The sequence below is a fragment of the Aspergillus tanneri genome (assembly GCF_003426965.1).
Source record: "Aspergillus tanneri strain NIH1004 chromosome Unknown AapTan_12_pilon_pilon_pilon, whole genome shotgun sequence".
Lineage (NCBI taxonomy): Eukaryota > Fungi > Ascomycota > Eurotiomycetes > Eurotiales > Aspergillaceae > Aspergillus > Aspergillus tanneri.
This window is the reverse complement of record NW_022984639.1, coordinates 17533-30898: the sequence shown is the minus strand read 5'-3', so window position 1 is coordinate 30898 and position 13366 is coordinate 17533. Positions and strand designations below refer to the sequence as shown.

Here is a 13366-nt window from a genome sequence, read left to right as displayed (position 1 = left end):
ACTTCACAAGCATGGAATTGCGTCACAAAAGCCTCTTCGATGGCGTGCTACAAACGATCCTGCGATGGCGCGAACACTAAAACCACCCCACTAAGAATGACATCTCCGCCCATTCTCCGTCACATCATCATCCCACCATGACTTTGTCGGACACCTTCACTGCCATCCCTGTCTTGGACTATTCTCTCGCAACCTCATCGGATACCAAGGCCACCTTCCTGAGAGAGCTGCGCAATGCTCTCGTCAATGTGGGGTTCTTCTATCTCACCAACCCGCCGGTGGCCACGGAGGTGAGGGACAACCTGGTGGCCAAGGCAATCACCCTTTTTGATCTACCGCTGGAGAAGAAATTGGAAATTGAAATGGTCAACAGTAAACACTTCCTGGGGTATTCTCGGCTGGGAGCAGAGTTCACAGCTCGTAAGTCGGATTATCGAGAGCAATTTGATGTATGATCTATCACTCTTCATCCAAGGCTGCGGTGCTCTGTAGCACTAATACATGCTAGTTTGCAACTGAATTGCCTCCACCTCGTCCGGACGAGCCACTGTATCGCAATATTCGAGGTCCTAATCAGGTAGGCATTCACATCGTCAATTTGTATGAAACGCGCTGACCAACCAGTGGCCGGACGAAACTGCGATCCCTGGCTTCCGCCATGCTCTTGAGTCATACCTAGCTGAAGTAGGCCCATTGGCAGATGAATTCCAGACCCTTGTGGCGGAAGCACTAGATCTTCCCCCAGATGCTCTGAAACCGTATTTCGAGCTCCCCTCTCAACATAAACTGAAGCTGGTCAAATATCCCCCGCCACCACCGGCATCCACAGAGGAAGAAACACAAGGTGTAGGCGCCCATAAAGACTCAGAGTTTCTCACATTCCTGCTCCAAGCCACACCTCACCCGGGACTGGAAGTGCAAAATAAAGCCGGAGAATGGATCCCCGCATCACCGATCGAAAACTCCCTGGTCGTGAATATCGGTCGCGCTCTGGAGGCGCTGACAGGCGGAGTCTGTACGGCCACCACGCACCGCGTGAGTCTGGCACCTAAAAACTTCGTCGACGCGCAGGGTGTCTCCCTCGGTCCGCGGTTCTCCATCCCGGTGTTTCGGGGAATGAGTCTGGATCTATCCGCGGAGAATATCTCTTTGAAGATTCCGGAGCATATCAGGGACTTGGTGCGCGATGAGAAGATTCGGTCCGATGCGGAAGCCACGTTCAATCAGATGTACAAGGGGCGTATCGGAGAGGGGACATTCATTCATCGAATCACCAGTCATCAGGATGTGGGACGGCGATGGTATCCGGAGGTGTTAGCCTGGGCATTGGGAGAGTATGAGAAAGCATGATTGCATAGAAGTCGATTAGACCTGCATCAACTTTTCTGGACAGGGACTTGGCAGGTGAGATGTCTGAAACATCGGTGGGATTGTTTCACTTTGTAGAGAATCCCCGTATACTGTGTGAGCTCATCTAAAATGTTGAATGTTCTGTTCACTGGATATTCTTTACTGCTAGTACAAAATAGTATTTAACGGGTCACCACGCATATGCAGACCGCGCGTAGCAGTCCCAGACAGAAATATATGATCCCTTTCTGTCTCATCGTTCTGTTCTCCGCTGCCGCGTACGACAGCACCAGTGGGGCTCCATCATTTACCTAATCGAGGGACCTAACAAATATTTAAATCCGAAGGTATCTCCGTTGTATGTCTCTCCTGTTCTATGCTGTTGGTTAATATCCATGCTAGTTGATGGGTTATAAATAGTACCCCAGTAACCTGGCAGTTGGCGCGGAAACAAGACCGAGGCACCTCCAAGAAGTCGAATATCAGTGTCTACGCTCTGGGGTCATCAATATCCATATGGCATGTATGCTCAAAACATGTGGAATATTCACCCCTACCTAATAAAACAAACCTGGAATAGATGCGTGGGCCATGACATACTGGGTAAATAAGACGGCGCTTTGAACTCGTAGGCAATAAGAGTGGCAGAGAAACCGCCAATCTTATAGTTACTAACTTAATTACCTGTTTAATTCTGCTATAGATTCGATAACTAGCGCTTGCCCCATCATAGAAACAGTTTCCGAGAAACTGTTGAGATGACAATTAATGGCAGGAGTAGGAAATGGCACGATTATTACCAGGATTGCCTACCTGTCTGATGACGATGACACTAACCGCGTCGCTGCTGTCAGCACACACAGGACATAAAAGACAAGAAATAGACTCGTCAGTCATGCAAGGCTTGCGCAATGCTTTTATGCAATGACATAATGGGGACGAATGAGGTGATCTGCCGACTCATGTACAAAGGCAAAATCAGAGACAAATTATAAATAAAAAGAAAAAAAAAAACGCATCAGCCTAAGGCCTCGTCACTGAAACGGTCCTGAGCAGCGTCGATCCACTCGGCGGTCCGGCGGTCGTGGCATTGTGGCCAGTCGATGCCGCCGATCCAAGACGACGGTGCCTCTTGGCGACGCAGCGGAGAATCAGCCTTGCCCCGCTACTGGTCTTGGTCTTTCCAGATTCCCCAGATGAGACTCATGACTACCTGACTGTTTGCTGACGGATGAGACGGCTGGTGTACACAGACCGGATGTCGACGTAACAACACCTAATAATATCCAATGTCGTTGCTGTTGGTGCCGGGGCTGTGTCAGCGTGGCTGTGGTGATGCTATAAAGGTAAGCTCTCCCTTCAGCGTGTTTTGTCTTCTTTATTTTCAGTGTTGCTGTACCTACCCTCTACGTACATACAAATACCAATAATGTATATTCCTCTCCAGTCTACGGCCCTCCTGGCCGCTACTTTGGCCTCCGTCGCCTACGCCCAGGCCGGTGACAACACCGACGTGTCCCCTACTCAGGGCGACGGCGGACCCATCTTCACCCTGCCCACCTTCTCAGACTCGGCCACTCCTCCCGGCGGCGTCACCCTGACTGAGCTCCCTGGTCCTCCCACTGAGTCTCCCACCGCTTCTGGCACTGACAGTGGTACTGCTACCGGGACGGGCACTTCCAGCGGCACCCAGACCGGCACTGAGTCGTCTTCCACCGCTAGCCCGACCGGCTCGGGCTCTTCAAGTGGCGTCAGCAGCTCTACCAGCTCAGGCTCGGGCTCAGGCTCCTCAACCGCCGTCACGTCGACGACTACCCGTTCCTCCACCTCGTCTGCCTCTCGCACCAGCGATACGTCGTCCACCACAAGTGACGGATCCTCGCGCACCTCGTCCGGAACCAGTTCTCCCTCGGCCAGTCCGAGCGACAACGCCGCTGCCGGCTTTGTCGATAAGAACTGGGCTCCTTGGATGCTCGCCTATGTTGCGGGTGTCGGTCTGGCTCTGTAAAAAGCGACAATGTGGTTGATCTATACGATGGCTACGGAAATGAATGACTGATGGATTAATCGGTAATGAACTGGAATCTTTGGTTCGAATTATAATGTTTCGTTCTTTTTGATTGTATCGCACTTCTACTTGGCCTGCTGCTCTGTTCGCCGTAGTTCATGTGCATCATTCTATACAGTACTATATAACTTGAGCAAACTGTCCTATAAAAGTGTTTGGTCTACATCCATAATTATCTTTTACGACGTGGAGGCTTTAGTAAGGAGCCGAGAGGTCCGAGATGCTCACATTAATTACTAGTTCTAGTTTACCTTGCGAGACCCAGACAAGTCTTATCCTTATTTTGAAGGTCGTACTATTTATTTTTAGTACACCATAATCTTAGATCCATGGATGGCTACCGTGTCAAGAATAGATAGACCAATTGAATCCGACTAGATGCCCTGCTTATGGAAGTTCACCGTGGTACAAAAGTATCCTAGTACCACAAGTGGTCTAGAACTCCACTTGAACAGATGATTCTCATTGTTTTTGACCGAGCTGAAGCTGAGTCCAACATTACAACGGATTGTCATCTTAGGTTGATGGCAACATGATAGTGATGATAGTGTCTAAGAAAAGCAGGGGGTAATATATCCGCAACCTCTAACAAGAACATGTCTATTCTTTTTTATTTCCCCTGTGGGAAATAATCAGGAAGCGTCGGACCCACCATTACCCTCTGTTAATCTCCCCGTTCATCACCCTTCCAGCGCCGTGATGTTGCTCAAGACTGTTGGATTTATCCTATGGAAATACTATAGTAGCGATGAATTCCTAGATCATCTGTGTACCCGAAATCTTGTAAAGTACTTATGCACAATGAGTTGACGATTGACTTAGCCACCGGTTCCGAGATGACGACAGCCAAGAATCGGGTGGGACCATTCGATGCGGGATATGTTTCGGTTGGGGAGAGCTTTCCAAATGCTCCGTCCAGTCTCGGGTTTGAATTTAAGGGTTGAGAGTGGTGAATTGGACCGCTCTCGTCGACTTATGCTGCATAATAATGATCTTCATTTTATTGTTTAGGGATTACAGGGGATTTATTTATAATCTCCGTCTCAGTAGTTTGCCCCGGAATGTTAGGGTCAAGCAACTTCCACCCCTATTCCTACCTACGCCTAACATTCATGTTAGACGATAGAGTTTATCTAAATGGTATGAGATATCAGTATCATCGGGCTGCCTATTTGGATTTCTAGTGGATTAAAGGCGGGTGTGGTAAGCACAGTGCCGTACTATATATATAACGAGCCTTTGAACAATATCCAGGGATATTGCGTATACAGGTCACTACTCCGGACAAATCAAAGAATAAATTGCCGCCCGTGTCTAATTTATATCCCTTTCTAGGGCCCATCATACTGTGGAGTCACTGGGACAATGTGATTTACTTCCGCAAAAGAATTTTGTTTTCTTGGTAGGCGTCAATCCGTGTATGACTGTCTAGTACGTAGTAGAGTGGAATATCTTATTGATCATATTATATGGAATCAGACACACACTCCGAATCCTCGGCGGAAACGCCGGTCTGATGCACCTGCAAGGCACAACCACCTACATTGTCGGCACCTGGAAGTCAAGACTACTGATAGATACAGGCCAGATGGGAATGCCTTGTACCCTTACATCCATTATAACCAGCGACGGTGAAGCCGTCTGGACCAACCACATCCGACAAGTCCTGGCCGACTTGAACATAACCCTGTCCCACGTGTATCTTATCCACTGGCACAGTGACCACACAGGTGGAGTGCCAGATCTCTTCGCACATCGGCCCGAATGCACCGCGTGGATCTATAAGTGTGATCTAGATCGAAACCAGAAGGTCATCACGGACAGAGACGTTTTCCGCGTCGAAGGCGTGACCGTCCGCGCTATCTTCAGCTCAGACCATGCCCACGACCATATTTGATTCGACCTCGAGGATACACTGTCGGAGATAAATAGGAATACCTTTGTTGAAATAGTATCAGTATACTAAGTAGATCTTCCTAATGCGGATGAGTAGCGAATCTTCCGTGAACGGCGCCAAGGTATGCTAAAATCCCACTCTGCATTGATTTGTGTTCCAATGAAAGGTGGCCAGCAGTTATAAGGCTAAAAATACCAAACCAGATTCACTACCGCACCGAATCCATACCAAACTGCAAAGGTAGCGGATTCTGCATATAGGTGCGGTTTATCCGCAGCAGGTGGTTGCTAACCCCCCTCCCGCCGCCCGAATTCTTACCGAATGCAACTTTACTAGGTATCCGATCTTATTATACATTAACTTGAAATCAAAAACAGTCAAGAACAATCAAGAATAATGACCAGCACAACATATATTACTACCAGAGTGCTGGCGCTGCCCCGTGACCCTTTTTTACTAAACAATGACTACTTTTCTAAGTGTATCTGTAAACAGCGCCACACTGTGCAAAGAGCTTGATCAAGGCACGCTATGGTCCCGTTCTGCATTTATTCGTGTTCCGGTAAAAGGCGGCCTGTTATAAGGCTGTGAAACCACTAAATTATGTTGCGGCACAGCTTGATCTGCATAGTGCTGCAATGTTGTCTCACTTTTGCAGATATTAGTCATAATCATGCAGCGTTGGGACGATGGCCTCGACAGCGCTACAAGTCCTCTAACATCCTAGGTCCTATACTTAATGTTTAACAATATAACAATAGCTGCGACAGTAGTTCACACACACTGCTCGCAGGATTGGCCGATGAATTCCTCACCCCTGCTCCTATAATACATTAAGATAGGCCCTACTTTACTGTTTCGACGTTTCTAGAATCCAGCCCTGTTCTTGGCATATTCCTGATGGTAGGTATATCACCTATTCCCTCTAGGGATATCTAATGCTCACCAGACAAGGCAATAGCTAGATACCCATTATAAGGAAGCATACGCTATACATGCTACCAATGTTGGCACGTGGATTCTTATAAACTGCAGATTACCCCGGACCAAACTGCATAGGTCACAGCTAGCAAGAGAATCCCGTATAACTTGACTCCGCTAAATAGACCAAAGTATGGTTGGGTACGTGACTGTGGTTTTCAAGGATTTGACATAGAGACCAATAAACTCCTGTATGAAAGGAGTGGGTCTGGCCACTGGAATATCACTAACCTGGTGGGGATACCTGAAAATAAAGCCAGAAACAAAGTAGTACGGGATCGTATTACATGAACAGTGTTTAAAAAGATGTTTACGGCAACTACCTTGTATCCACGAGAAATGCAAATGCCGTTGCATATATTTTAGGTGATACCAGGGAATTCATTTGGATATTAGGAGGGAAGCGAAATATGTTTCGGGACCTCTTAGGAAGGGTGGCCACCAATACCAGACTGCAACACCATGCAAGGTTAGTCCGAAACAACACAGTTACATTGTTTAACAATGCAGTATTATTTGACGCACCCTATCAATCTCGGTGTATAATCATTGACTTGGATACAGATGCAATGACAGTGAAGTTGAGACAGAGTATCTAAGTCCTCACAAACTTGGATCGGACTCACGGGGATCTATGCAGATACTGGAGAACAACCATGTGATTTTGGGGTATGGCGTCAATAAAGGTTGGTCTGAATTCTCCGCCGATGGAAAGCTGCTATGTGATATCCACTTTGGTCCTGGATCAGGATTTGGGAAAGATAAAGTGGTTGTCTATCGAGTGTTAAAGTGCAACTAGGTCGGCCGCCCGAAGACGTCTCCCGATATCGCTCTTGAAAGGAACGACCTTTACGTGAGCTGGAATAGGGCGACTTAGCTCACAGCCTGGGCTTTGCAAGCAACTGAAAATAGGGACGTCCAGGATAGTAAATACGTCTCTCTTATCGAGGTTCAGAAAGAGGGATTTGAAACCAAGTTAACGCTCCCAGCGAACCAACCTTGCCGTTTTTCTAAGTGGTTGGTCTTAGTAAGGATTAAAGTGTTCTGGGGTTCAAATCCATCGGCTTGAATGTTGGCCCAGGCCAGACTGAGGCCGATTTCCTGTGGACTCAACCGGGGCTGCCCTAAATATGACTAGAGGTATCTTAGTAAGGAGTACCTATGCAGATTAGAAAATTTAATACCACTTTTAAAAGTACTACCAGTATTATAAGAGGACTTTCTTAATTTCGGTTCGGAAGGCCATTTTACAATTCTTTTACTATTCCTGGTAAATTGCCATCCTCATTTATATACAGCTCTACTAGTACCGTGTTTACCCTCTATTCCCCTACTTAAATACCCGAATACTTCAATCGCCAGAATTGTTTAAATTGCTTGGATTGCTGTGAACCTCTGAGATTACGAGGAAACTAACCCGGGGGCTATGTAAACATTCCAAAATGGCCTGCACTCGTTTCTCCGATGGAGCCATCTCTGATTATCCATGATGGCAATGGACCCTCTGGGCAGCAACTCAGGCGTAAGCTGAAATACTTCTATTTTCTCAAGCTGCCCGAGTAAAACAACTTTGAGCCCCTTAACTGCAAGCCCGGCCTCCTTGGTCAGCGGTGCGAAGATGTCCTCTCTGAACCGTAGGGCAGGAGATAACGACCCCGGCTCTCGTGCAAGAAGGCACCCCACAATAGAGTCTGGCATCCCGCTTTTTCTAAACTGTTTTGGCACAGCGACTTGATGCTCAAGCCTTGCCAGCCTGGCCGTCGATCCTAGTGAAAGCATCCACAGCAGCCTATCCACCTTTACTGCGGAAACACTCCCCCCCGCTATGCTGGTCTGGATGGAGGACTTGTATCACAAAGAATCGTGGTGGTGATGCCTCATAACTACAGTCTGTGTGCCAGGAAGATTTATCCGTTGTTTCCGATCGAGCCTGATGATTCGGACATTAGTTTGGATGGGCTGGATGTCCCAAAACCAATCGCGGTGGGCACTGTGGGCGAGCGGGAGTCCGTGGTTGTGCCATGTGTGCAGACTATGAATGAGCTGGCGGAGATACTTGCTGTCGTCGTCGTCAAAATGTAGGCTATCTTGAGAATGCAGATGTCCTCTAGAATGCGATAATACGGTGACATATAACTGTAAAAAATTAACTTACTCACTGAGTCCAAATTGGTAGTCGTGGACTTCAACCAGCTCCCAGCTGGAATAGCCACAAATTCGAGTTCGTAGCATGTTACTGGTCGTGCATAGACTTGATCTTCGGCCAAAAAAAAAGCTAAAACGTCGCTTGGTTCTAAAATAGGAGCTAGTGCCATGGGGTGAGTTCTCAACTAGCCGTTGATATATCAGCAGAATTTCGTCACTTTAGTTAGTTGCACATGCTCTTCTTCACCTTCTCTCTTATGTACAGACCATGCAACTCTGTTACCTCCCAGAAATGAAATGGGGGGTAGAAAGACGACTCTCCAGATACGACAGGAACCCACATAGTCTAGTGCCCACTGTAGACCCTAATGCAACGCTGCACGAAAGTCATTGCAGAAATCGGGTTATCAGCTACTTGTAAATCCTAGGAAAACCACATTGGTTTTCGTTTTCTTACACTGGAGTAAGCTTGCAGCTATATGGAGTAGAATCAATGCATCGGACTAGCCAGATAGTCGGTAGGCCAGTGGTCAAACAGTATACATTTATGGCAGCCAGGGTGGTCTTTAAAGCTTGCATATTTGTGCATTTCGTAGTTGCAATCGATTTAGACATATATAAGCCACCGGGAGGTGACCTTGGGCCCAACCTGGGTCTTTTGGAAGTATAATGGGCTAGACTATGACACAAAACAGAATGGGACTAGCAGTAGTGTTAGTTACTTGAAGTGGCAATCGGGGCACGAAACTCGCCCGACATCACTGGCCGACGTTGAGGGTTTATTGTTGCGAACCAACTGTAGGTCAGGGGAATTGACATTAAACCGAGAGAACTAAGCCACTGAATTGTATGAGGGTATTTAACATACAGGAATTCGTCTATGGGAAGACATATAAGCGAGGACTTCGCTCATCCTCCGGATAATCACTCGGGGCCGATCTTATATTCATAATCTTATATTCATAACACTAATTGTATTGACTGCGCGGCCAACGCGCTCACCGACGTGCTCTATCTCGCTAATTACTATCTATGGAGGCCATTCAGGGGGTGACGCTGAGCGCTCGCCAAGGCGCTAGGAGTAATCAGATCCCGAATCCCAGATATTTCTCTATCACTGGAGCACCGTATATACTCACCTATTGCTTCTAAATCAATTGTCAATACGAAATTGAACCCTTGTGCTCGAGCTCAGCCAAGCGCTATCGGCCAAATTGTCTACAAATGAACGTCGTTTGTCTGTATCGCATGCTATCCGAGCCACCACCATATAACAAGCCACAAAAGGAACATACTGGCCGTAGTGCCACCGAAATGGAAATAATCGTCCCTTTCTCGGGTAGATCATCTATATTAGGGGCCAGCCTTGCCCTAGCCTAAGCTAATGTAAAAACAATCTCGTATTCCAGCCTCAGAGCCTCAGCCTCTGAGCCTGAGCCAATCCTCTATGCGACCAACCAGACCCTGCTGTCCGTGATACTTTGTCGTCACATGGGATGCGGTACCCCAAGTCTATGCCAGCGCAGTGGTACATAATGGGGCCAACTCCCAACCTGGATCTGTTCCTGCCGTTTCTGCCAAATCCCCTGCTCCTCTGTACATCTGAGTGAATCGCAGACTACTCCATCCGAATGGCTCCTCGACGCGGTGGCGGTGGCTCATTTGGAGGCTTTTCTAGCTCGTCTGCCAGCCATTGCTCTACATCTGCCTTTGAAACGACCATATCTCGCGTCTATATTGCTTTTCACGCGTTATTCTTTCTGGTCTTCGTCGGGGTATTCTACTATTCCACTGTAGTGCGCAAACGCAAGCAGCGAACAGTGCGAGCGCCAATTCTATGGATCTCGCTTTACGTCTCGATTACTTTCGCAGTCCTGTACGTCCTCTCTTTTCCTCCGGTTTTTCACCACGATATTGACTCTGCTAGTGTGACTGCCCTTAATATCATCTTCCTCAGCCTCTCCGAATGCAAGGTCTTCAGGAACGGTGAATTCAGTCGCGCGAATATCGCAACCGAGTGGCTCCAAGCACTAGCGGACTTCCTCTTGTTCCTGGCAATCATGTTTCCTATTTCCCAGCGTCTGCATCACGGAAATAGAACGATGAATAAGGTGATTTTGATCGTGCATTCTGCATCTTTGAGTGTCCTGGCAGCCCTCCTCGTGGTTGCCCTCAGCATCAGCACAAAGGTTATTGATGATATATATGGGCATAGACGCAGACGTATGTCTAGTTCCTATAATCTTGACGAAGATTCGCGGAATCTATGGGTGGCGTATTACGTATTTGGTGTTGTCTGTATGCTTATTGCGGCTGTGACGATGCTTTCTGCTCTTGTTCGAAATTTGGGCTATCGCAGGGGGGTAAGTTCTTATATTATATACAGCTTGGTTGTTCTTTATACTAACCTTGTAGACTCTGTTCGTGGGTATTCCCTGTCTCGTGGTCTCCTCCCTGGCTTTGACGTTGCTCCAACTTGCGGGCTACGTCCAAATGGCATTTGGCTCCTGGAGTTCCTATGCTCTTGAAAGGCATTTGGAGCAGTCGTATGAGGCGCAGCTGTTCCTACGGTATTTCTTCTATGTGTGCACTTTTCTGGGTGTTTTAGTGGTTGGCAACGCTGCGGAGTTTTTTGCTGATTATGATATCTCTTCGCGGTTTACCCAGGAGCAAACCGAGGTTTATCAGAGGTGATGTGCCGGATGTGGTGGAGTGATATTATGATTTATAATTCTAGTGTTGGCGAGATATACCCCTATACCAGTATTGCCCTATTTGGAAGTTATAAAGCTTCGTTTATACCTTATGTGCTAATATTGGATATTCCTGTTGTCTATCATGTGGGCCTATTTTACCAAAATCCCATGCATACACGATTTAATAGATAACTGAATATCGTGTCCATTAAAGCAGATTGGATAGTTGTGTTGCATTACCTAATTATGCATAACAATGCAGGATATACGTCATAACAGACAGATTATGATACAAACGCATAAGGCTGATCAAAACATACATCCCATGCTGTATTCCCCGAATCCCAAAACTTCTTGAGTACATCTCTAGCAGTTAGTGGAATAGGACTGCCCACGTCCAGACTCATCTCCGTCAATTGTTGCGTAACAAACGTACGAGCGGTGGCACTCAAACTGACAGCCTGCACACCAGCCACGACTAGCGGCCATGTCATACATTTCTTAATAGCAGGAGACATCATCGCCTTCCGGAGCTGAAGTAGAAGTCGACTCCCATGTGCGGCTTTCATGTTATTCAGATCGGTGCTGGATGGAAGGAGACATACGCTCTGCAGTGACGAGATACAGTAGACGAGTATCGCAGATTGGTATATCCGGCCGAGGATATGCCACTCATCGCGGGGGAGCTGCAGATGTGACTGTCCACTGCTCTGGGGAGAAGGACTGAATCTGCTCGAGTAAGGTGTATGCGCTTGTTTGGAGGATCTCATCCGTGGGATTGGTGGAGCCTTGCATTCGGAGATGGTTGATCCGGATGATATCGAGAAGGAGTGTGGGTGGACAGAATAATACAGGGAAGAGTCCTTCTCCGTAGGCTTCTGCCATTAGATCGATTAGATCCAGGTTCGAAGTCGCTGGGATCTGGTCTGATGCGGAACTGGTGGTGTTTCCCATGACGCCGATGCTATACAAATAAGCTTGGGTTTAAGACCAGAAGAGTGGAGACCTTACATCATGAAGTACAGAAGTGACGGTCGTAACATCGCTGAAGTGCGCACGAGTTTCTTCAGACCTCCACGCAGGAGTATCAACTGCGTGGCACCTGTCAGATGGTATCGCCAGTACGGCGCTGCAAACTGCCGCACCTGTTGCAGCTCAGTATTATGCAGCCATGAATAGGATTCACTCACATCGGCAAATAAAAACATTAACACGCTGAGAATGGTGGTATCGGTACATTGTGACCGGTCATTGGATATGTCCTCGCTCAACGCCCGCATTGCTTCACCGCGATGATGATAGAGTCGAGATCGCTCCTCTACCAAGGCTGCTTCATCCAGCTGCCATGCTAGCTGCTGGATGCGATGTCCGAGAGTGAGATAGCAAATGGTGTGGCGTACAGACGAGGATGTATCACGAAACGCCATCATCGGTATAGGAGCGAGATATGGATTCGGCACCAATTCGTGCATCACTGCCAAATCGGGATAAATGCAATCGTTGACTATCATGCATGAGAAACGACCTGTGGTAGTGGCAGGTACATGTACCTACAGTAGAGTACAGACTGGAAAAAGTCGTTTGTTTCCAATCCTAGGCTTTTGAGGAAAGTCACAGGGTTCAAAGGGTCTTGCTCTGATTGTAATGCAGCTTCTGCCTCCTGGATGAGTCTGTCAATTGCCCCATCGGGACAATTAGTGGTCGGGCTAGACTCTGCACTTAAACTGCTGCCAACAGAGATACTGGCATTATCCACCTGCGGAGACTTGCTCATAGACTTCGTTTTGGCAGCAGAAGTACTGCCTTTTCCGGATCCAGGTGGTCGACCCCGATTGCGAGACTTGACAGTCCCTGGAGTGATCCACTTGAGTGGTTTCTTACTACCATATCCCGGACACTCAGTGCCGGCTGCAAGACACTTATTACAAGCCGGTCGGGACGAGTCGCACACGAGTCGACGACGTCGACACTCCCAACATTGTCGTCTCTCTCCAGGCTCGGTGGCAGCAGTAGTGGATATCATGGTCGAGATGCTGTTCAACATCGACCATCAAGCAGCGAACGGTTAACATTTAGGTACCTCACACGAGGCTGAATCCCACCCACGATCCCACCAATAGTCTAATTGAGCCTGATCTCAGGAGCTGCACGTCGATTGGAGAAAAGGAGAAGTCTTGGTCATCTTTTTTTCCCAATCAGGTAAGAGTTGGATCCTCCAGCCCTAGCTGC

The 13366-nt window shown here is 47.7% G+C and overlaps 5 protein-coding genes across 5 annotated transcripts; 4 read left to right on the top strand and 1 right to left on the bottom strand.

Moving 5' to 3' along the window:
- Positions 1-137: 137 nt before the first annotated feature.
- Positions 138-1350, top strand: ATNIH1004_002032 (isopenicillin N synthase family dioxygenase; the record flags this gene model as incomplete). The annotated part of the gene is made up of 3 exons (XM_033566727.1): positions 138-449; positions 509-577; positions 625-1350. 3 exons carry the CDS (start codon positions 138-140, stop codon positions 1348-1350), a joined length of 1107 nt encoding a protein of 368 aa, XP_033420654.1.
- A 1289-nt stretch (positions 1351-2639) lies between these two features.
- DRP35 (SMP-30 gluconolaconase LRE domain protein) lies at positions 2640-3358 on the top strand (the record flags this gene model as incomplete). Its single annotated transcript, XM_033566726.1, has 2 exons — positions 2640-2696; positions 2798-3358. The coding sequence occupies 2 exons, from the start codon at positions 2640-2642 to the stop codon at positions 3356-3358; spliced, it is 618 nt and encodes a 205-aa protein (XP_033420653.1).
- A 1654-nt stretch (positions 3359-5012) lies between these two features.
- ATNIH1004_002030 (uncharacterized protein) lies at positions 5013-5315 on the top strand (the record flags this gene model as incomplete). Its single annotated transcript, XM_033566725.1, has 1 exon — positions 5013-5315. One exon carries the CDS (start codon positions 5013-5015, stop codon positions 5313-5315), a length of 303 nt encoding a protein of 100 aa, XP_033420652.1.
- Positions 5316-10072: 4757 nt separating this feature from the next.
- On the top strand, positions 10073-11135 carry ATNIH1004_002029 (uncharacterized protein; the record flags this gene model as incomplete). Its single annotated transcript, XM_033566724.1, has 3 exons — positions 10073-10317; positions 10369-10804; positions 10857-11135. The coding sequence occupies 3 exons, from the start codon at positions 10073-10075 to the stop codon at positions 11133-11135; spliced, it is 960 nt and encodes a 319-aa protein (XP_033420651.1).
- A 674-nt stretch (positions 11136-11809) lies between these two features.
- ATNIH1004_002028 (Zn(II)2Cys6 transcription factor) lies at positions 11810-13160 on the bottom strand (the record flags this gene model as incomplete). The annotated part of the gene is made up of 4 exons (XM_033566723.1): positions 11810-12101; positions 12149-12282; positions 12328-12641; positions 12692-13160. The coding sequence occupies 4 exons, from the start codon at positions 13158-13160 to the stop codon at positions 11810-11812; spliced, it is 1209 nt and encodes a 402-aa protein (XP_033420650.1).
- Positions 13161-13366: the final 206 nt, after the last annotated feature.